This window comes from Carcharhinus amblyrhynchos, chromosome 24 (genome assembly GCF_965287045.1).
Source record: "Carcharhinus amblyrhynchos chromosome 24, sCarAmb.v2.hapA, whole genome shotgun sequence".
Taxonomy (NCBI): domain Eukaryota; kingdom Metazoa; phylum Chordata; class Chondrichthyes; order Carcharhiniformes; family Carcharhinidae; genus Carcharhinus; species Carcharhinus amblyrhynchos.
Genome location: NC_137347.1, coordinates 561,061 through 582,898, shown reverse-complemented (window position 1 = coordinate 582,898; position 21,838 = coordinate 561,061). Strand labels below are relative to the sequence as shown.

The 21,838-nt window shown below is 44.2% G+C and overlaps 1 protein-coding gene across 1 annotated transcript in view; it reads left to right on the top strand.

Annotated features, from left to right (window-relative positions):
- The window catches only part of LOC145357821 (nuclear GTPase SLIP-GC-like), a 133,948-nt gene that overhangs the window by 49,873 nt on the left and 62,237 nt on the right, over positions 1-21,838 (top strand). Inside the window, exons 8-11 of the mRNA XM_080211343.1 lie at positions 11,996-12,190; positions 16,382-16,560; positions 21,193-21,229; positions 21,326-21,445. Of these exons, the coding sequence (XP_080067469.1) occupies positions 11,996-12,190; positions 16,382-16,560; positions 21,193-21,229; positions 21,326-21,445 (531 nt within the window). The remainder of the gene's footprint in view (positions 1-11,995; positions 12,191-16,381; positions 16,561-21,192; positions 21,230-21,325; positions 21,446-21,838) is intronic.

Genomic DNA, 21,838 nt, shown 5'->3' with positions numbered 1-21,838 from the left:
CCTTAAACCTGTGTCCTCTCGTAGCGACCATTTCAGCCCTGGGAAAAAGCCCATGAGAATCCACTCAATCAATTCCTCTCAACATCCTACACACCTCTATCAGGTCACCTCTCATCCTTTGTCTCTCTAAGGAGAAAAGACCGAGCTCCCTCAACATATCCTCATAAGGCATGCCACCTAATCAAGGCAACAACCTTGTAAATATCCTCTGCACCCTTTCTATGGCTTCTACATTCTTCCTGTAATGAGGCGACTAGAACTGAGCACAGTACTCCAAGTAGGGTCTGACCAGGGAAACCCAGGCTAATGCTCTGGGGACCTGGGTTCAAACCCACCATCGTAGATAATGAAATTTGAAGTTTAATGTTTATTGATTAATGTCACAAGTTGGCTTATGTTAACACTACAATGAAGTTACTGTGAAAAGCCCTTAGTTGCCACACCCTGGCGCCTGTTCGGATACACTGAGGGAGAATTTAGCATACCAATGCAGCTAAATAGCAAATCTTTTGAACTGTGGAAGGAAACTGGAGCACTTGGAGGAAATCCACATAGATACGGGAAGAATGTGCAGAATCTGCACAGACAGTGACCTTGGCCCTGTGAGGCAGCAGTGCGAGCCACTATGACACCCACAATAAAAATCTGGGCCCTTTTTCATTCATGTGGACTCAAAGCATTAACTGATTTAACAGAACACTAGAAGATTCTGAGGAACAAAGGGACCTTGGCATGTTTGTCCATAGATCTCTGAAGGCTGAAGGGCATGTTAGTTGGGTGGTGAAAAAGGCATATGGGACACTTGCCTTTATCAATCAAGGCATAGATTACAAAAGCAGGGAAGTCATGTTGGAGTTGGTGAGGCCACAGCCAGAGTACTGTGTGCAGTTCTGGTTTCCATATTATCGGAAGGATGTGATTGCACTGGAGAGGGTCCAGAGGAGGTTCACCAAGATACTGCCTGGGATGGAGCATTTAAGTTATAAAAATAACATGTCCTTAACAAGCCCCATATCTGCAGGACTGTCTTTAGTTTGATTTTCTCTGTGTGCCTACAGTGAACCTCTCTACATTCTTACCCTAACATTTTTCTATAACCTGTCATCCGTCACTGTCTCTTTCTCTCTAACTCCTCTTCATCTTAATTGCTCCAGTCTCTACCTCACCCTTTAATCCATTTCTGTCTCTTTCTAACCTTTCTCTAATCACATTGTTTCTCCCAAATCTCTTTGCTACATTTTTTTTTGTCTCTTTAATCTCTTGTTTTACTGTGGGTCTGTGTCTGTGTCTGTGTTTTTCTGTCTCCACAATGTTAAATTAAACCTTGATCAAACTTGTTAGGCCTCAGCTGGTGTATTGTGTCCAATTCTGGATACTGCACTTTAGGAAGGGGGACAAGATCTTGGAGAAGATAGAGAAGAGATTTGCTAGAACAATGTAAGGGATGGGGAGAGATGAAATTATTCCCATTCGAGCAGAGAGAACAAAGAAAATTACAGCACAGGGACAGGCCCTTTGGCACTCCAAGCCTGCACTGACCATGCTGCCCAACTCTTTCAGGAACCGTATCCCTCTATTCCCATCCTATTCATTTATTTGTCAACATGCCCCTTAAAAGTCACTACTGTATCCGCTTTTACTACCTCCCCTGGCAACGAGTTCCGGTCACCCACCACCCTCTGTGAAAAAAATCTGCCTTGTACATCTTCTGTAAACCTTACCCCTCGCACCTTAAACCTGTGTTCCCTAGTAATTAGCTGTTCCACCCTGGGAAAAAGCTTCTGAATCTCCACTCTGTCCATGCCTCTCGTAATCTTGTAGACTTATATCAGGTCTCCCCTCAACCTTTGCCGTTCCAGTGAGAACAAGCCAAGTTTCTCCAACCTTTCCTCATAGCTAATGCCCTCCATACCAGGCAACATCCTGGTAAATCTTTTCTGTACCCTCTCTAGAGTCTCCACATCCTTCTGGTAGTGTGGCGACCAGAATTGAACACTATATTCCAAGTGTGGATTAACTAAGGTTCTATAAAGCTGCAACATGACTTGCCAATTTTTAAATTCAATGCCCCGGTCGATGAAGGCAAGCATGCTGTATGCCTTCTTGACTACCTTCTCCACCTGCATTGCCACTTTCAGTGACCTGTGTATCTGTACACCCAGATCCCTTTGCCTGTCAATACTCTTAAGGGTTCTGTCATTTACTGTATATTTCGTATCTGTATTAGACCTTCCAAAAATGCATTACCTCACATTTGTCCGGATTAAACTCCATCTCCCATCTCTCTGCCCAAGTCTCCAACCAATCTGTAATCTTACTGTATCCTCTGATGGTCGTCATCGCCTTCGCAAATCCATCAACCTTTGTATCGTCTGCAAATTTACTAATCAAACCAATTACATTTTCCTCCAAATCATTGATATACATGAGCAGCAAAGGTTCCAGCACTGATCCCTGAGGAACGCCACTTGTCACAGCCCTCCATTCAGAGACACACCCTTCCACTGCTACCCTCTGTCTTCTATGACCGAGCCAGTTCTGTATCCACCTTGCCAACTCTACCTCACCTCTGAATTCAGCTCTTTTGTCCATGTTTGAAACAAGGCTGTAAAGAAGTCAGGAGCTGCATGACCCAATTGATGTTGTTTCTGGGATTTATTAATTACTAAGGCAAGTTCATTCTGGAGTCAGTGATGGAGCTGAAATCAATGCATCGGTTGCTGGGAAACAGGCAGCTGTGGAAGTGACCAAAGAATGTGAGAAGGCCTGATTTGGCAGTAAAGCAGGCTTTGAAAGTCTAGTTCATTTCAACCCAAAGTCACCACTGCAGTTTGCATGCGACGCCTCGTCCAGTGGGGTTGGGGGTATTCAGTTCCGTATTATGCTAAACTGGAAGGAAAGGCACATTGTGTTCACTTCAAATAGAGTAGAATCCCTATAGTGCAGAAGGAGGCCACTTAGCCCATCAAATCTGCACCGACAAGAATCCACTTAGGTCCTATCTCCATAACCCCACATATTTACTCTGCTAATCCCGCTAGTCTACACATCCTGGGACACTAAGGGGCAATTTAAGATTGCCAATCAACCTAATCTTTGGGTGTGAGAGGAAACTGGAGCACCCAGAGGAAACCCATGCAGACACAGGGAGAATGTGCAAACTCTATGATTCAAGCCGGGAATCGAATCCAGGTCCCTGGAGCTGTGAAGTAGCTGTGCTAACCACTGTGCTGCCTTGCTGCCTGTTCATTGACAAAGGCTGAGGAAAAGTATGGTCTAGTGGAAAAAGAGGGCTAGGGCATCATCTTTGGCATCAAGAAGCTTTGTCAGTGCCAGTATAATTCTGTACTTCTGACAGACCATAGGCCTTTGACATCCATTTTGGGGCTGAACATGGGAATACATTTCATGGCAGCAGCTTGATTGCAAAGGTGAGCATTGATGTTGTCAACCTACCATACAAATCCAGAATGGTCAATCAGAGAAACATAGCAATGCGGATGCTCTGTCAAGGCTGCTTTTGCCTGAGGATAAAGATGTTCCCAGCTGGAATCCGAAGGTAATGTATTTTGTGCAAAATAAAGTTCCAGTAACCCCTAACCAGTGTGACAACCTCCCGATTAGAGAGGGGACAAAACTTGACCTCCTCTTGGGAAATAAGAAGCGTTAGTGAGGGATCACTTTGGGACCAGTGACCATAGAGAATGATCGGTCTGTCCCAGGAGTTAATATTCTAAATTGGGGCAAGGCCAATTTTGATGGTATCAGGCAGAAACTTTCAAAAGTTAGTCGGCGAGTCTGTGGGAAGGAAAAGGGATGTCTGGTAAGTGGCGCGCTTTCAAAAGTGTGTTAACCAGGGTTCAGGGTAAACACATTCCTCTTAGACTGAAGGGAAGGCTGGCAGAGTCGGGAACCCTGGATGAGTCGGGTTATTGAGTCCTGGTCAAGAAGAAGAAAGAGGCACATGACGTGCATAGGCAGCTGGGATCAAGCGAATCTCTTGAAGAATATAGGGGGTGTAGGAATACAGTTAAGAGAGAAATCAGGAGGGCAAAAAAGGGACACAAAATTGTTTTGGTAGATAAGGCAAAGGAGAATCCAAAGAGCTTCTACAAATACATAAAGGGCAAAAGAGTAACAAGGGAGAGAGTAGGGCCTCTTAAGGATCAACAAGGTCATCTATGTGCAGATCCACAAGAGATGGGTGAGATCCTAAATGAATATTTCTCATCAGTATTTGCTGTTGAGAAAAGCCTGGATGTTAGGGAATTTGGGGAATTTAGTATTGATGTCTTGAGGAGTGTACCTTTTACAGAGAAGTAGGTGCTGGAAGTCTTAAAGTGCATCAAGATAGATAAATCCCCGGGACCTGATGAAGTATATCCCAGGACGTTGTGGGAGGCTAGGAAGGAAATTGCGGGACCCTTAGCCGAGATATTTGAATCATTGATAGTCACGGGTGAGATGCCTTAAAATTTGAGAGTGACAAATATTGTGCCTTTGTTTAGAAAGGGATGCAGAGAAAAGCCTGGGAATTACAGGCCAGTGAACCTCATATCTGCGGTGGGTAAATTGTTGGAAGGTATTTTGAGAGACGGGATCTACAGGCATTTAGACATGCAAGGACTGATTAGGGACAGTCAGCATGGCTTTGTGAGTGGAAAACCATGTCTCACAAATTTAATTGAGTTTTTTGAAGGGGTAACCAAGAAGGTAGATGAGGGCAGAACAGTTGATGTTGTCTACATGGACTTTAGCAAGGCCTTTGACAAGGTACTGCATTGTAGGTCGTGGCATGAAGTTAAATCTCACGGGATCCGGGGGAGGTACCTAAATGGATACAAAATCGGCTTCTTGACAGAAGAGTGGTTATAGAGAGTTGTTTTTCAAACTGGAGGCCTGTGACCAGTAGTGTGCCTCAGGGTTCAGTGCTGGGTCTACTGTTACTTGTCATTTATGTTAATGATTTGGCTGAGAATATAGGGAGCATGGTTAGTATGTTTGCAGATGACATCAAGATTGGTGGCATGGTGGACAGTGAGGAAGGTTATCTCCAATTGCAACAGGATCCTGATCAATTGGGCCAGTGGGCTGACAAATGGCAGATGGAGTTTAATTTAGACAAATGCGAGGTGATGCATTTTGATAGATTGAACCAGGGCAGGACTTATTCAGTTAATGATAAGGCGTTGGGGAGAGTTACAAAACAAAGAGATCTAGGGGTACAGGTTCATAGCTCCTTGAAAGTGGATTCACAAGTGGACAGAGCGGTGAAGAAGGCATCCAGCACGCTTGGTTTCATTGGTCAGAACACTGAATACAGGAGTTGGGACGTCTTGCTGAAGTTGTACAAGACATTGGTAAGGCCACACTTGGAATACTGTGTGCAATTCTGGTCACCCTATTATAGAAAGGATATTATTAAACTAGAAAGAGTGCAGAAAAGATTTACTGGGTTGCTACCGAGACTTAATGGATTGCGTTTTAAGGAGAGGCTGAATAGACTGGGACTTTTTTCTCTGGAGCGTAGGAGGCTGATGGGTGACCTCATAGAGGTCTATAAAATAATGAGGGGCTTAAACAAGGTAGATAGTCAATATCTTTTCCCAAAGGTAGGAGAGTCTAAAACTAGAGGGCACAGGTTTAAGGTGAGAGGGGAGAGATACAAAAGTGTCCAGAGAGGCATTTTTTTCACACAGAGAGTGGTGAGTGTCTGGAACAAGCTGCCAGAGGTAGTAGTAGAGGCGGGTACAATTTTATCTTTTAAAAAGCATTTAGACAGTTACATGGGTACAATGGGCATAGAGGGATATGGGCCAAATGTGGGCAATTGGGATTAGCTTAGGGGTTTAAAAAAATAAGGGCAGCATGGACAAGTTTCCATGCTGTAAACCTCTATGACTCTATATGTATGTATATATGTTTTGGTTGGCGAATTTTAGATTAAAGGGGAGGGGTATAATAGATATACATAATGTATGTTGATGTTTGGAGTGTGTATTGTCCCTTTAAGAGTTCAGGCCAAGTGAGCCCTGGGGGATTCGCTCCTCCCAATGTGGGACCGGTTGTGCAGTGTCAGATCTAACTGTAGAGCAGCGCACACCAACAATAACAAGCTCTCAATGTTTAAGTCACCAAGCCTACCCTTTAGGCATCATACACTGAGAAGTGTATATGTAATAACAATCTTTTGCACAATGACTGTTATGATCTAGAATAATCTCATTATGATCTTCCAGTTTCCATGACCAGAGCAGAAATCCTTCCTTCCACCCAGGAGTGTGAAGAGGCCTTGACTAGGAGGGACAGGGCGAAGATAGGAATCGGATGAGGGGGGAGGAATGGGATTGGCCTGGGGTGAGAATGAGGATTGAGGTTGGGTGAAGGATGGGGATCAGGACTGTGGAGGGGGTGGGGAGAGGAGGAACGTAAGAAATAAGAGCTGGATTGGCCAATTGCTCTAATATCTAACAGATAAATACTGAAATTCTACCACAGCTTCCAATCTCTTCATTTCCTTTGTATACAAAAATCTATATTTTAAAATTAATTTTAGTAATGTGGGGGCTAACTAGGCCAGCATTTCATGACCATCCTTAATTGTCCTTGAAAAGGCAGTGGTGAGCTGCCTTCTTGAGCCACTGTAGTCCCTGATCTGGGAGAGCGGGGGCATGCTGGATAAGATGGATAAGAAGGAGAGCTAGTGCAGGTATGATGGGCTGATTGGCCCCTTCTGTGCTGTACTCGTCTGTGATTCTGTGAATTCAAACAAAAAAAGCACTTGCCTCAAAGAAGACACTATAAAGTCAGCTATCAAAGTAGCCACAATTGGAAAATGTTTGGCTTTCGGGGGGTTGAACAGGTCAATATAAATGTCAGAATATTCCCAGGTTTCAGTTCTGAGTCTGGGATATCACATTCTGGGGCACTGGCTACCATGCTACAAGGATCAGTACACACACAGGCAGTGTATTCTACCAACCATTGTCTCCCGTACGTTTGATGTGGACCTGTCTATTGAGGTAGTATGGGCTGAGATTAGAAACGGGAAAGGAGAGGTCACCCTGCTGGAAGTTTTTTACAGGACTCCAAAAAGTTCCAGAGATGTAGAGGAAAGGATTGCAAAGATGATCCTGGATAGGTGTGAAAGTAACAGGGTAGTTGTTATGGGGGACTTTAGCTTTACAAATATCGATTAGGAAAGCTATAGTTCAAGCACATTAGAGGGGTCAGTTTTTGTCCAATGTGTGCAGGAAGGTTTCATGACACAGTATGTAGATAGGCCAACAAGAGGTGAGGCTACATTGGATTTGGTACTGGGTAATGAACCAGACCAGGTGTTAGACTTGGAGGTAGGTGAGCACTTTGGTGATAATGACCATAATTCGGTTACGTTTACCTTAGTGACGGAAAGGGATAGGCATATACCGAAGGGCAGAAGTTATAGCTGGGGGAAAGGTAATTATGAGGCTATTAGGTGAGATTTAGGATACGTAGGGTGGAGTAGGAAACTGCAGGGGCTGGGAACATCTGAAATGTGGAGCTTATTCAAGGAGCAGCTACTGCGAGCCCTTGATAAAAACGTACCTGTCAGGCAGGGAGGAAGTGGTCGAGCGAGTGAACCGTGGTGTACTAAGGAAGTTGAATCTCTGGTGAAGAGGAAGAAGGAGGCTTATGTAAAGATGAGACATGAAGGCTCAGTTAGGGCACTGGAGAGTTATAAATTAACAAGGAAGGAGCTAAAGAGAGAGTTAAGAGGAGCTAGAAGAGGACATGAGAAGACTTTGGCGGATAGGATTATGGAAAATCCTAAAGCTTTCTATAGGTATGTCAAGAATAAAAGTTTGGTTAGGGCAAGATTAGGGCCAGTCAGAGACAGCAGTGGGAAGTTGTGCGTGGAGCCTGAAGAGATAGGAGAGGCACTGAAAGAGTATTTTTCGTCAGTATTCACGCAGGAAAAAGTCAGTGTAGTCGAGGAGAATACTGCGATACCAGGTAGTAGACTAGACGGGATTGAGGTACATAAGGAGAAGGTGTTGGGCCAAAGGGCCTGTTTCCCGGGCTGTTTTTGTTCTTTTTATGTTCTTTTGTGTTGGCAATTCTTGAGAAATAGATCAGTCCCCTGGGCCGGATGGGATTTACCCTAGGATTCTCTGGGAGGCTAGGGAGGAGATTGCAGAGCCTTTGGCTTTGATCTTCATGTCGTCATTGGCTTCAGGTATAGTGCCTGAAGACTGGAGGATAGCAAATGTTGTCCCCTTGTTCAAGAAGGGGAGTAGAGATCATCCTGGGAATTATAGACCAGTGAGCCTTACTTCTGTTGTGGGCAAAGTTTTGGAAAGAATTATAAGGGATAGGATTTATAATCATCTAGAGGGAAATAAATTGATTAGGGATAGTCAACACGGTTTTGTGAAGGGTAGGTCATGCCTCACAAACCTTATCGAGTTTTTTGAAAAGGTGACCAAAGAGGTGGATAAGGGTAAGGCAGTTGACGTGGTGTATATGGATTTTAGCAAAGCATTTGATAAGGTTCCCCATGGTAGGCTATTACAGAAAATGCAGATGCATGGGATTGAGGGTGATTTAGCAGTTTGGATCAGGAATTGGCTAGCTGATAGAAGACAGAGGGTGGTGGTTGATGGGAAATATTCAACCTGGAGTTCAGTTACTAGTGGTGTACCTCAGGGATCTGTTCTGGGGCCACTGCTGTTTGTCATTTTTATAAATGACCTAGATGAGGGTGTATAAGGATGGATTAGTAAATTTGCTGATGACACCAAAGTTGGAGGAGTTGTAGACAGTGAGGATGGATGTTACAGTTTGCAGAGGGACATAGATAAGCTGCAGAGCTGGGCTGAGAGGTGGCAGATGGAGTTTAATACGGAAAAGTGTGAGATGATTCACTTTGGTAAGAGTAACAGGAGTACAGAATATAGGGCTAATGGAAGGACTCAGTAGTGTTGACGAGCAGAGAGATCTCGGGGTACGTGTGCATAGCTCCCTGAAAGTTGGCACCCAGGTTGATAAGGTTGTTGAGAAGGCGTACGGTGTGTTAGCTTTTATTGGTAGAGGGATTGAATTTCGGAGCCATGAGGTCATGTTACAACTGTACAAAACTCTGGTGCAGCTGCACTTGGAGTATTGCGTACAGTTCTGGTCGCCGCATTATAAGATGTGGAGGCATTGGAAAGGGTGCAGAGGAGGTTTACCAGGATGTTGCCTGGTATGGTGGGAAGGTCTTATGAGGAAAGGTTGAGGGACTTGAGGTTATTTTCATTAGTGAGAAGAAGGTTACGAGGTGACCTAATTGAGGCATACAAGATGATCAAAGGATTGGATAGGGTGGACAGTGAGAGCCTTTTAACATAGAACATAGAACACTACAGCACAAACAGGCCCTTCGGCCCACAAGTTGCGCCGATCACATCATCACCTACCAACCTACAGACCTATCTATAACCCTCAATCTCATTAAACCCCATATACTCATCCAGAAGTCTTTTAAAAGACCCCAGCGAGTTCGCCTCCACCACCACTGACGGCAGCCGATTCCATTCACTCACCACCCTCTGAGTGAAAAACTTACCCCTAACATCACTTCTGAACCTCCCTCCCCGCACCTTAAATCTGTGTCCTCTCGTAGCGACCATTTCAAACCGGGGAAATAGCCTCTGAGAGTCCACCCTATCTATTCCTCTCAACATTTTGTAAACTTCTATCAGGTCGCCTCTCAACCTTCGTCTCTCCAGGGAAAAGAGTCCCAGCTCCCTCAACCTAACTTCATAAGGCATGCCTCCCATTCCAGGCAACATCCTTGTAAATCTCCTCTGCACCCTTTCAATAGCTTCTACATCTTTCCTATAGTGAGGCGACCAGAACTGCGCACAATACTCTAAATGAGGCCTGACAAGGGTCTTATAAAGTTCCAGCATTACCTCCCGACTCCTAAACTCAATCCCTCGATTAATGAAGGCCAGTACACCATACGCCTTCCTGACCACCTCCTCCACCTGCGAGGCCGATTTAAGAGTCCTGTGGACCCGGACCCCAAGATCCTTCTGCTCCTCAACACTACTCAGACTTCTGCCCTTGATAGTGTACTCGTTCATCCCGTTGGTTCTGCCAAAATGGACGACTACACATTTATCCGCGTTGAAGTCCATCTGCCACTTCTCCGCCCAGTCCTGCATCCTATCTACCTCAGATGGTGATGGCTAACACAAGGGGACACAGCTATAAATTAAGGGGTGGTAATTATAGGACGGATGTCAGAGGTAGGTTCTTTACTCAGAGGGTAGTAAGGGTGTGGAATGCCCTGCCTGCAGCAGTTGTGAACTCGCCAACTTTAAGGGCGTTCAAATGGTCAGTGGATAGGCATATGGATAACATTGGAATAGTTTAGGTTAGAGGGTCATTAGATTGGTTCCACGGGTCGGCGTAACATCGAGGGCTGAAGGGCCTGTACTGCGCTGGAATGTTCTATGTTCTATGTACGCACTCAGACAGTGTATTTTACTAACAACTGTTCCCACTCGTTAAGGATCAATAATGAGAGGGTATACTGTTTAAAATGTGATAATTTAAAATGATTGGCAAAAAAAAGCAAATGTGATGTGAGAGAAAAATGTCTTTCACACAGCAAGTGGTTCAGATCTGGAATACACTGCCTGACAGTGTGGTGGAGGCAGGTTCAACTGAGGCATTCAAGGCAGCATTAGATGATTATTTGAATAGAAGCAATGTACTGGGTTACGGGTGAATGGCACAAAGTCATGGTGCTCATTTGGAAAGCCATTGCAGACACAATGGGCCAGATGGTCCCTCTGTGCCATAACACTTCTGTGATTCCAACACACACACTGCATCCCAGTTGCTAGTCCCTCAATGTATCAACAAATTATTTCCCATATCACCTATGGCATTTTGCCAACTACTTTATATACTGATGGATACAGATGTAATTACGAAGAGAAGATAAAACCCTCAATATACAAGTCTGTGCTGACGTAGCTTGCCTTCAGTGAATGCCTTCCTACCCCGTCCTCTCAATAATCAGAGCTGCCTTGTCTGTTCCTCTTTGTTTCTCTTGTCAGGAAAGGTTTGAAACAACCATAATACTGCCTAAAGAATTCCATTCAACACATTCAGAACACCAGCTGATTGCATTAGATGCAAAGGATGCTTGTCATAGAGTCGCAGTCATAGAGTCATAAGCACAGAAAAGGCCCTTTGGCCTATTGAGTCTGTGTTGACAATAACAACACTAATGGCGCGCTAATTTCATTTCCCTCCCTTGTCCAATATCCTTGAATGTTATGTTTCAAGTCCTCATTCAAATCCATTTTAAAGATTGTAACTTTTCTGGCCTCAAATACCTTCCCAGGCAAGGCATTCCAGATTCCTATCACCCACTATGTGATATTCCGTCAGAAAAATGATGCAAAGGTCTGAGAACATGTGCCAAACGATTCAAAAAAAGCTTCTTCCCTGCTGCCATCAGACTTTTAGATGGACTTACATTGCGTTAAGTTTATGTTTCTCTACATCCAAGCTATAATTGTAACACTACATTCTGCACTCTCTCATTTCCTTCTCTAGAATGGTACGCTTTGTCTGGATAGTGCGAAAGAAACTGTAATAATATGACAATAATAAATCAATCAAATTTTCTTTTTCTCAAATCCCCTCTGAATCTCCTGCCTCTTACCCTAAAACAAGGTCTCCTTGTCATTGACCCCTCAACCATGAGGAACAGCTGTTCCTTTCTGTACCAGTGTCGGAGACTTTCCATTGCTCTTCATTCCTATAATATTCATAGAACTTCCATCCATTATTATATATTTCTGCTTACTGAATGTCTAATCATGAATCTGGCATTTGATTATGCAGGAGGGATGCAGAATTTGCCATAATTTTAAAAAGTTGCAATGTATTTTAAGAAGTGAAGAACCTGTTGTTTCTTCCAATGATTGCCTCTTTTGTTCATTCTTAGGTAGAAGAACTGTCAAAGAAGTTAGACCCTTATATCCGGAGCAATCTCCATGAAACAAACAAGGTATACTGGCCAATTGTGAAATCTGTCTCTGTTTACATCCCCAAGTCTCAAATCCTCCCAGAAGGAGTCGTTCTTATTGACTTTCCAGGATCAGGAGATAACAACAAGGCGAGGGACGAAATGTGGAAACAGGTGAGCAGACATTGCATTTAACATCACTGATTGGTTAACTGAAAAAAATCAACACAACTGGAAAATATCACCTAAAGTGATACCTTAACTGGTCGCTGGGATACAGTTACTGTGTGACTGGTCACGGTGATACAGTTACTGTGTGACTGGTCGCTGTGATAAAGTTACTGTGTGACTGGTCACGGTGATACAGTTACTGTGTGACTGGTTGCTGTGATACAGTTACTGTGTGACTGGTCGCTGTGATAAAGTTACTGTGTGACTGGTCATGGTGATACAGTTACTGTGTGACTGGTTGCTGTGATACAGTTACTGTGTGACTGGTCACGGTGATACAGTTACTGTGTGACTGGTCGCTGTGATACAGTTACTGTGTGACAGGTCACGGTGATACAGTTACTGTGTGACTGGTCGCTGTGATACAGTTACTGTGTGACTGGTCATGGTGATACAGTTACTGTGTGACTGGTTGCTGTGATACAGTTACTGTGTGACTGGTCACAGTGATACAGTTACTGTGTGACTGGTCGCTGTGATACAGTTACTGTGTGACAGGTCACGGTGATACAGTTACTGTGTGACTGGTCACGGTGATACAGTTACTGTGTGACTGGTTGCTGTGATACAGTTACTGTGTGACAGGTCACGGTGATACAGTTACTGTGTGACTGGTTGCTGTGATACAGTTACTGTGTGACTGGTCACGGTGATACAGTTACTGTGTGACTGGTCGCTGTGATACAGTTACTGTGTGACAGGTCATGGTGATACAGTTACTGTGTGACTGGTCACGGTGATACAGTTACTGTGTGACAGGTCACGGTGATACAGTTACTGTGTGACTTGTTGCTGTGATACAGTTACTGTGTGACTGGTCACGGTGATACAGTTACTGTGTGACTGGTTGCTGTGATACAGTTACTGTGTGACAGGTCGCGGTGATACAGTTACTGTGTGACTGGTTGCTGTGATACAGTTACTGTGTGACAGGTCGCTGTGATACAGTTACTGTGTGACTGGTCACGGTGATACAGTTACTGTGTGACAGGTCACGGTGATACAGTTACTGTGTGACTGGTCACGGTGATACAGTCACTGTGTGACTCGTCGCTGGGATACAGTTACTGTGTGACAGGTCACGGTGATACAGTTACTGTGTGACTGGTCGCTGTGATACAGTTACTGTGTAACTGGTCGCTGTGATACAGTTACTGTGTGACTGGTCGCTGTGATACAGTTACTGTGTGACTGGTTGCTGTGATACAGTTACTGTGTGACTGGTCACGGTGATACAGTTACTGTGTGACTGGTTGCTGTGATACAGTTACTGTGTGACTGGTCACGGTAATACAGTTACTGTGTGACAGGTCGCTGTGATACAGTTACTGTGTGACTGGTTGCTGGGATACAGTTACTGTGTGACTGGTCACGGTGATACAGTTACTGTGTGACTGGTTGCTGTGATACAGTTACTGTGTGACTGGTCACGGTGATACAGTTACTGTGTGACTGGTCACGGTGATACAGTTACTGTGTGACTGGTTGCTGTGATACAGTTACTGTGTGACTGGTCACGGTGATACAGTTACTGTGTGACTGGTCGCTGTGATACAGTTACTGTGTGACTGGTCATGGTGATACAGTTACTGTGTGACTGGTCACGGTGATACAGTTACTGTGTGACTGGTTGCTGTGATACAGTTACTGTGTGACTGGTCACGGTGATACAGTTACTGTGTGACAGGTCGCTGTGATACAGTTACTGTGTGACTGGTCATGGTGATACAGTTACTGTGTGACTGGTCACGGTGATACAGTTACTGTGTGACTGGTTGCTGTGATACAGTTACTGTGTGACTGGTCACGGTGATACAGTTACTGTGTGACTGGTTGCTGTGATACAGTTACTGTGTGACTGGTCGCTGTGATACAGTTACTGTGTGACAGGTCGCTGTGATACAGTTACTGTGTGACTGGTTGCTGGGATACAGTTACTGTGTGACTGGTCACGGTGATACAGTTACTGTGTGACTGGTTGCTGTGATACAGTTACTGTGTGACTGGTCACGGTGATACAGTTACTGTGTGACTGGTCACGGTGATACAGTTACTGTGTGACTGGTTGCTGTGATACAGTTACTGTGTGACTGGTCACGGTGATACAGTTACTGTGTGACTTGTTGCTGTGATGCAGTTACTGTGTGACTGGTCACGGTGATACAGTTACTGTGTGACTTGTTGCTGTGATACAGTTACTGTGTGACAGGTCACGGTGATACAGTTACTGTGTGACTGGTCACGGTGATACAGTCACTGTGTGACTCGTCGCTGGGATACAGTTACTGTGTGACAGGTCACGGTGATACAGTTACTGTGTGACTGGTCGCTGTGATACAGTTACTGTGTAACTGGTCGCTGTGATACAGTTACTGTGTGACTGGTCGCTGTGATACAGTTACTGTGTGACTGGTTGCTGTGATACAGTTACTGTGTGACTGGTCACGGTGATACAGTTACTGTGTGACTGGTTGCTGTGATACAGTTACTGTGTGACTGGTCACGGTAATACAGTTACTGTGTGACAGGTCGCTGTGATACAGTTACTGTGTGACTGGTTGCTGGGATACAGTTACTGTGTGACTGGTCACGGTGATACAGTTACTGTGTGACTGGTTGCTGTGATACAGTTACTGTGTGACTGGTCACGGTGATACAGTTACTGTGTGACTGGTCACGGTGATACAGTTACTGTGTGACTGGTTGCTGTGATACAGTTACTGTGTGACTGGTCACGGTGATACAGTTACTGTGTGACTGGTCGCTGTGATACAGTTACTGTGTGACTGGTCATGGTGATACAGTTACTGTGTGACTGGTCACGGTGATACAGTTACTGTGTGACTGGTTGCTGTGATACAGTTACTGTGTGACTGGTCACGGTGATACAGTTACTGTGTGACAGGTCGCTGTGATACAGTTACTGTGTGACTGGTCATGGTGATACAGTTACTGTGTGACTGGTCACGGTGATACAGTTACTGTGTGACTGGTTGCTGTGATACAGTTACTGTGTGACTGGTCACGGTGATACAGTTACTGTGTGACAGGTCGCTGTGATACAGTTACTGTGTGACTGGTCATGGTGATACAGTTACTGTGTGACTGGTCACGGTGATACAGTTACTGTGTGACTGGTTGCTGTGATACAGTTACTGTGTGACTGGTCACGGTGATACAGTTACTGTGTGACTGGTTGCTGTGATACAGTTACTGTGTGACTGGTCACGGTGATACAGTTACTGTGTGACTGGTCGCTGTGATACAGTTACTGTGTGACTGGTTGCTGGGATACAGTTACTGTGTGACTGGTCACGGTGATACAGTTACTGTGTGACTGGTTGCTGTGATACAGTTACTGTGTGACTGGTCACGGTGATACAGTTACTGTGTGACTGGTCACGGTGATACAGTTACTGTGTGACTGGTTGCTGTGATACAGTTACTGTGTGACTGGTCACGGTGATACAGTTACTGTGTGACTTGTTGCTGTGATGCAGTTACTGTGTGACTGGTCACGGTGATACAGTTACTGTGTGACTTGTTGCTGTGATACAGTTACTGTGTGACTGGTCACGGTGATACAGTTACTGTGTGACTTGTTGCTGTGATACAGTTACTGTGTGACTTGTTGCTGTGATACAGTTACTGTGTGACTGGTCACGGTGATACAGTTACTGTGTGACTTGTTGCTGTGATACAGTTACTGTGTGACTGGTCACGGTGATACAGTTACTGTGTGACTTGTTGCTGTGATACAGTTACTGTGTGGCTGGTCACGGTGATACAGTTACTGTGTGACTTGTTGCTGTGATACAGTTACTGTGTGACTGGTCACGGTGATACAGTTACTGTGTGACTGGTTGCTGTGATACAGTTACTGTGTGACTTGTTGCTGTGATACAGTTACTGTGTGACTGGTCACGGTGATACAGTTACTGTGTGACTTGTTGCTGTGATACAGTTACTGTGTGACTGGTCACGGTGATACAGTTACTGTGTGACTTGTTGCTGTGATACAGTAGTAATTGCATCACAGCGATGAGTCACCTGTTGAACCTGTTATTGTAGATACATCCACATTGATTTTGACTGTTGTTGTTTCTTCTGTCAATTCTTCGGTGTATTTTGCAGAGCCTGATGCAATGCTCATCTGTCTGGATTGTATCCGCCATATCCAGGGCTATTGATGAAAAAATTGCCAATGAGATTTTTAGTTCTTCAATGAAGTCTGCTACAAATGGGGGGAGATGTCATGACGTTGCTTTTATCTGCACCAAGACGGATGACATCCAATGGAAGGAATATCTAAGGTCTGTACACAGTTTGTAAATGCACACTGATATTATTAGAAGCCTCAGATTGGAGGAGCTGGCCCATTCTGGTGCTTATAGTGAATAGATTTACTTAACATCTTGGGTTTAACTGCTATTTCAGAGGTGTTGGAAATTACATCCTAACATGCAGAAATCAAGTCATTGACAGACCCCTGAACAAAGGGGTCCTTAGTAATATCAGAGTCACAAACTGAAGAAATCTTTGATGCCTTGACTTAAATTTAACTTGACATGACAAGATGCCTGAGTAGTTGCTTTCAGTTGCTGATCTCAGGAAGTCTGATCCCAGGCCTGATCCTGATTTTAACTTTATTCATCCTTCGTCAAGGTCCCATTGCCCCACCCCAAGCCCTGATTTCCGATGACTATTTGAATCATCAATAGTCACAGGTGAGGTGCCTGAAGATTGGAGAATGGCAAATGTGCCTTTGTTTAAAAAAGGCTGAAGAGAAAAACCTGGGAACTACAGGCCAGTGAGCCTCACAGCTGTGGCGGGTAAATTGTTGGAAGGTATTTTGAGAGACAGGATCTACAGGCATTTAGAGACACAAGGACTGATTAGGGACAGTCAGCATGGCTTTGTGAGTGGAAAACCATGTCTCACAAATTTGATTGAGTTTTTTCAAGGGGTAACGAAGAAGGTAGATGAGGGCAGTACAGTTGATATTGTCTACATGGACTTTAGCAAGGCCTTTGACAAGGTACCACATGGTAGGTTGTTGCATAAAGTTAAATTCACAGGATCCAGGGTGAGGTATCTAAATGGATACAAAATTGGCTTGATGAGTGTGGTTGTAGAGAGTTGTTTTTCAAACTGGAGGCCTGTAACCAGCCTCAGGCATCAGTGCTGGGTCGACTGTTATTTGTCATTTAAATTAATGATTTGGATGAGAATTTAGGAGGCATGATTAGTAAGTTTGCAGATGACATCAAGATTGGTGGCATAGTGGACAGTGAAGTAAGTTATCTTTGGTTGCAACGGGATCTTAATCAATTGGGCCAGTGGGCTGATGAATAGCAGATTGAGTTTAATTTAGATAAATGCGAGGTGATGCATTTTGGTAGATTGAACCAGGGCAGGACTTACTCAGTTGATGGTCGGGCACTGGGGAGAGTTACAGAACAAAGAGATTTTGGGGTATGTGTCCTTGAAAGTGGAGTCACAGGTGGACAGACTGGTGAAGAAGGCATTCGGCATGCTTGGTTTCATTAGTAAGAACATTGAATACAGGAGTTGGGACGTCTTATTAAAGTTGTACAAGACAATGGTAAGGCTACACTTGGAATACTGTGTACAGTTCTGGTCATCCTATTATAGAAAGGATATTATTAAACTAGAAAGAGTGCAGAAAGGATTGACTGGGATGCCGCTGGGACTTTATGGTTTGAGTTATAAGGAGAGGCTGGATAGACTGAGGCTTTTTTCTCTGGAGTGTAGGAGGCTGAGGGGTGATCTTATAGAGGTCTGTAAAATGATGAGGGGCACAGATCAGCTAGATTGTCAATATCTGTTCCCAACAATAGGGGAGTATAAAACTAGAGGGTGTAGATTTAAGGTGGCGAGTGCCTGGAACAAGCTGCCAGAGGTAGTAGTAGAGGCAGGTACAATATTGATTTTTAAAAAGCATTTAGACAGTTACATGGGTACGATGGGTACAGAGGGACAGGGGCCAAATGCAAGCAATTGTGATTAGCTTAGGGGTTTAATAAAAAGGGTGACATGGACAAGTTGGGCCGAAGGGCCTGTTTCCATGCTGTAAACCTCTATGATTCTCTGACTCTGACCCTGATATCTCCCGTGTCGCTAAACCCCACTCTACCTATGTCTCCCCTCTGTGATATTCAGCTTCCAATCTTAACTTTGGCCCCAGCTGCTACCATTTGCGACCCCCTCTTTATTCCCCTTTCACCTCCTCCTAAGTGTTCCCGATCTCTTTCCTGCCTCTCTTTATCCCTATACTTACTCCCACCTTGGGCTCAGAGACAACTGTTCGGGTAGAGGGAGTGGCTCTTTCTCTTTGTAAATGGTAAAAGTGTAAGGGCGTTGTGATATTTCATTAAAGCAGCAGCAGCAATGAACAGCAGCTCCAGGTCTTTCATATATCAACAAGTACTGTGTCCTAATAGTGAGCCTTGAGGAACACCACAATATACTTATCATCAGTTTGAAATATAACTGTTCACCACTCCTTTTTACTTCCTGTTTCTGAGTCAAGTAGCATTAACGGTGCCACTAGCCCTTTAATCTCACGGGCTTTATATTCTGGTAACCAGACAATTGTCTGGTACTTTATTTAGCACTATTTTTTTGAAGCACGATATTCCTTTAATAAATGCAGGTTGACTGTCACTGATTGCCTGTAAAGGTTTTTCCACCATTGACTTAAGGCTGACCAGACAGTAGTTACTGCACATACCCCTTTCGTGTTTTTGAATTTGCAATCCTCCAGTCCTGTGTCAGTCCGAGTTTAAAAAAATACAATACCAACCCATCATCCACTTGCTTCCCTGGGATGCCATACTCGATATTTGCTCCAATTGGCTCCTGGGACTGGCAAGCAATACCTGCTTTGTCTTCTGGACTCTCCCTGGTGGAGTCTTGGGCTTCCCTCCTATGCCTCACCTCCTAACAATCTTAGATTCTCCAAAACTATTGCAGCAAATTTAGTACTTTTGAAGAGTAGACAGAATCTGGTGAACTGGTGCGACAACAATAATCTCTCCCTCAATGTCAACAAAACAAAGGAACTAGTCATCGAATTCAGGAAGCGTAGTAGAGGACATGCCCCTGCCTACATCAATGGGAACGAAGTAGAAAGGGTCGAGAGCTTCAAATTTCAGATCACCAACAACCTGTCCTGGTCCCGCCATGCCGACACTATAGTTAAGAAAGCCCACCAATGCCTCTACTTTCTCAGAAGACTGAGGAAATTTGGCATGTCAGCTACGGCTCTCACCAACTTTTACAGATGCACCATAGAAAGCATTCTTTCTGATGGTATCACAGCTTGGTATGGGCTCCTGCTCTGCCCAAGCCCACAATAAACTACAAAAGGTCATGAATGTAGCCCAGTTCATCACGCAAACCAACCTCCCATCCATTGACTCTGTCTACACTTCCCGGTGCCTTGGCAAAGCAGCCAGCATAATTAAGGACCCCATGCACCCTGGACATTTTCTCCTCCACCTTCTTCCATAAGGAAAAAGATACAAAAGTCTGAGGTCACGTACCAACCAACTCAAGAGCAGCTTCTGCCCTGCTGCTGTCAGACTTTTGAATGGACTTACCTTACATTAAGTTGATTTTTCTCTACACCCTCGCTATGACTGTAACACTACATTCTGCACACTCTCCTTCTCTATGTACAGTATGCTTTGTCTGTATTGCGCAAGAAACAATACTTTTCTCTGTATACTTATACATGTGACAATAGTAAATCAAATCAAATGAATTGTAATATAGGAAATATGACAGTGAATTTATCCATAGCAAACTCCCACAATCAGCAGCGAGGGAATAACCACATGTTATGCCTATAAGTTCTGGTGGATTGACAACTGAGTCGGTTTGCCACTCCTCTCATACTAACTTATTTTGAAATCCAACTACTATTGCCTGATCTCCTGACTCAAGCTGGGCAAGATCTCTGAAACAGTGACTTTCCGAGGCCTTCAGTTGGAGGCAACTCAGTTAAAAGTAAATAAGCTGGGGCTGGCTTTGTTTGGCCTGGAGCAGTGTTTGTGCGTCGGATTGAGCTGGGGGTGGAGGCCATGGGGTAGTTGGAGTGCTGGAGGCATCCTATTGGTGTGCAGTCAGTGATGGGGGATGGAACAGGAGGGTCGCTGTGTAGTGATGGGAGTGTCTCATGGGGAGATTAGGGTAGTTCAGTACAACAGCTGCTCAGAAGCTAGAAGTGGTTTTAATTCTTTGAACCTTTCTTTGGTAAATATTAAATTATTGCTATATGACAGTCAGAGCCATTTCCAGATGGTTCCTAGTGTAGAGAACTGCTGAAAGAAAATTGCCATTGTGAAGACTTTTTTTCAATATTACTGTGCTGTTTTGTGAAGCAGATGTGTATGAGTGCGTGCGTGTGTGTGTACATGTGTGTGTGCACCTGTGTGTGTGGACGCGGAATTACATGTGCATGTAAGTGTGTGTGCGCACAAGTGTGTGTGCGCACAAGTGTCTGGGCGCACAAGTGTCTGGGCGCACAAGTGTCTGGGCGCACAAGTGTCTGGGCTCACATGTGTGTGTGCATCTGTTATGATGTGGAGGTTGACCCTCTTTTGAAAAGTAACACCGAATCCACCAAAGAGGAATATCTCGCCTTGTAATCTGTTAAAAGTATGTGGGAGTGTGTGAAAATATTTTGCATTCACTTGAGTATATGGGAATTGGGTAGAGCATCTTGTCTGAAAGGTAATACTGACAAAGCAGCACCTCTTCAGTACTGCAGAGAAGATCAGGATAGATATTTGGCTCAATCTTCTAGAGTAGGATTACCTTCACAACCACCACACTCAGCTGAAAGTAGCTTCCATCTAACTACAGTTAATATGTCAGACACATTATTAATATCCTGATACTAATGTATTCTATTTCAGGGAGCATAGATTTTCTGATGAAGAAATCAAAATACCTGTAAGTAGATATTAGAGAATCATTTAAAATTATTCACATTCTCAGCATGAAGAGCAGAATTGAATTTTTTTTTCAAATAACAATTCCTTCAAACAGATTGAGGGGCATCAGATGGAAGCTGATGAAGAAATGAAACGGTTTTGCGTGCTGCACCGAAATCAAGCTGTGAAGGAGGCGATGTTGAAGCAATATGAAACGAAGCGGAAGACACTGATGGTATGTTTTAAGATTTCAGGGTTTTGAGAAAAAAAACCCTATTAATTAAAACCACAAAGTTCTGAATTATTAATTTCTAACACTTGGGTCCTCCATTGTGCATAATCTGACAAGTTATGAATAACTACCATTTATCAATCAAGTAGAATTCATGAGCAAGATTTTACTTTTTTTTATTCATTTATGTGTTGTGGGTGTTACTGACTGGACCAGCATTAATTTCCCATCCCTAATTGTCCTTGAGAAGGCAGTGGCGAGCTGCCTCCTTGAACCATTCGGACCAGTATAGTGTAGGTACGCCCACAGTACTGTTCAGGAAGGAGTTTCAGGATTAGATCCAGTGATAGTGAAAGAGTGGTGATGTATTTCCAAGCCAGGATGGTGAGTGCCTTG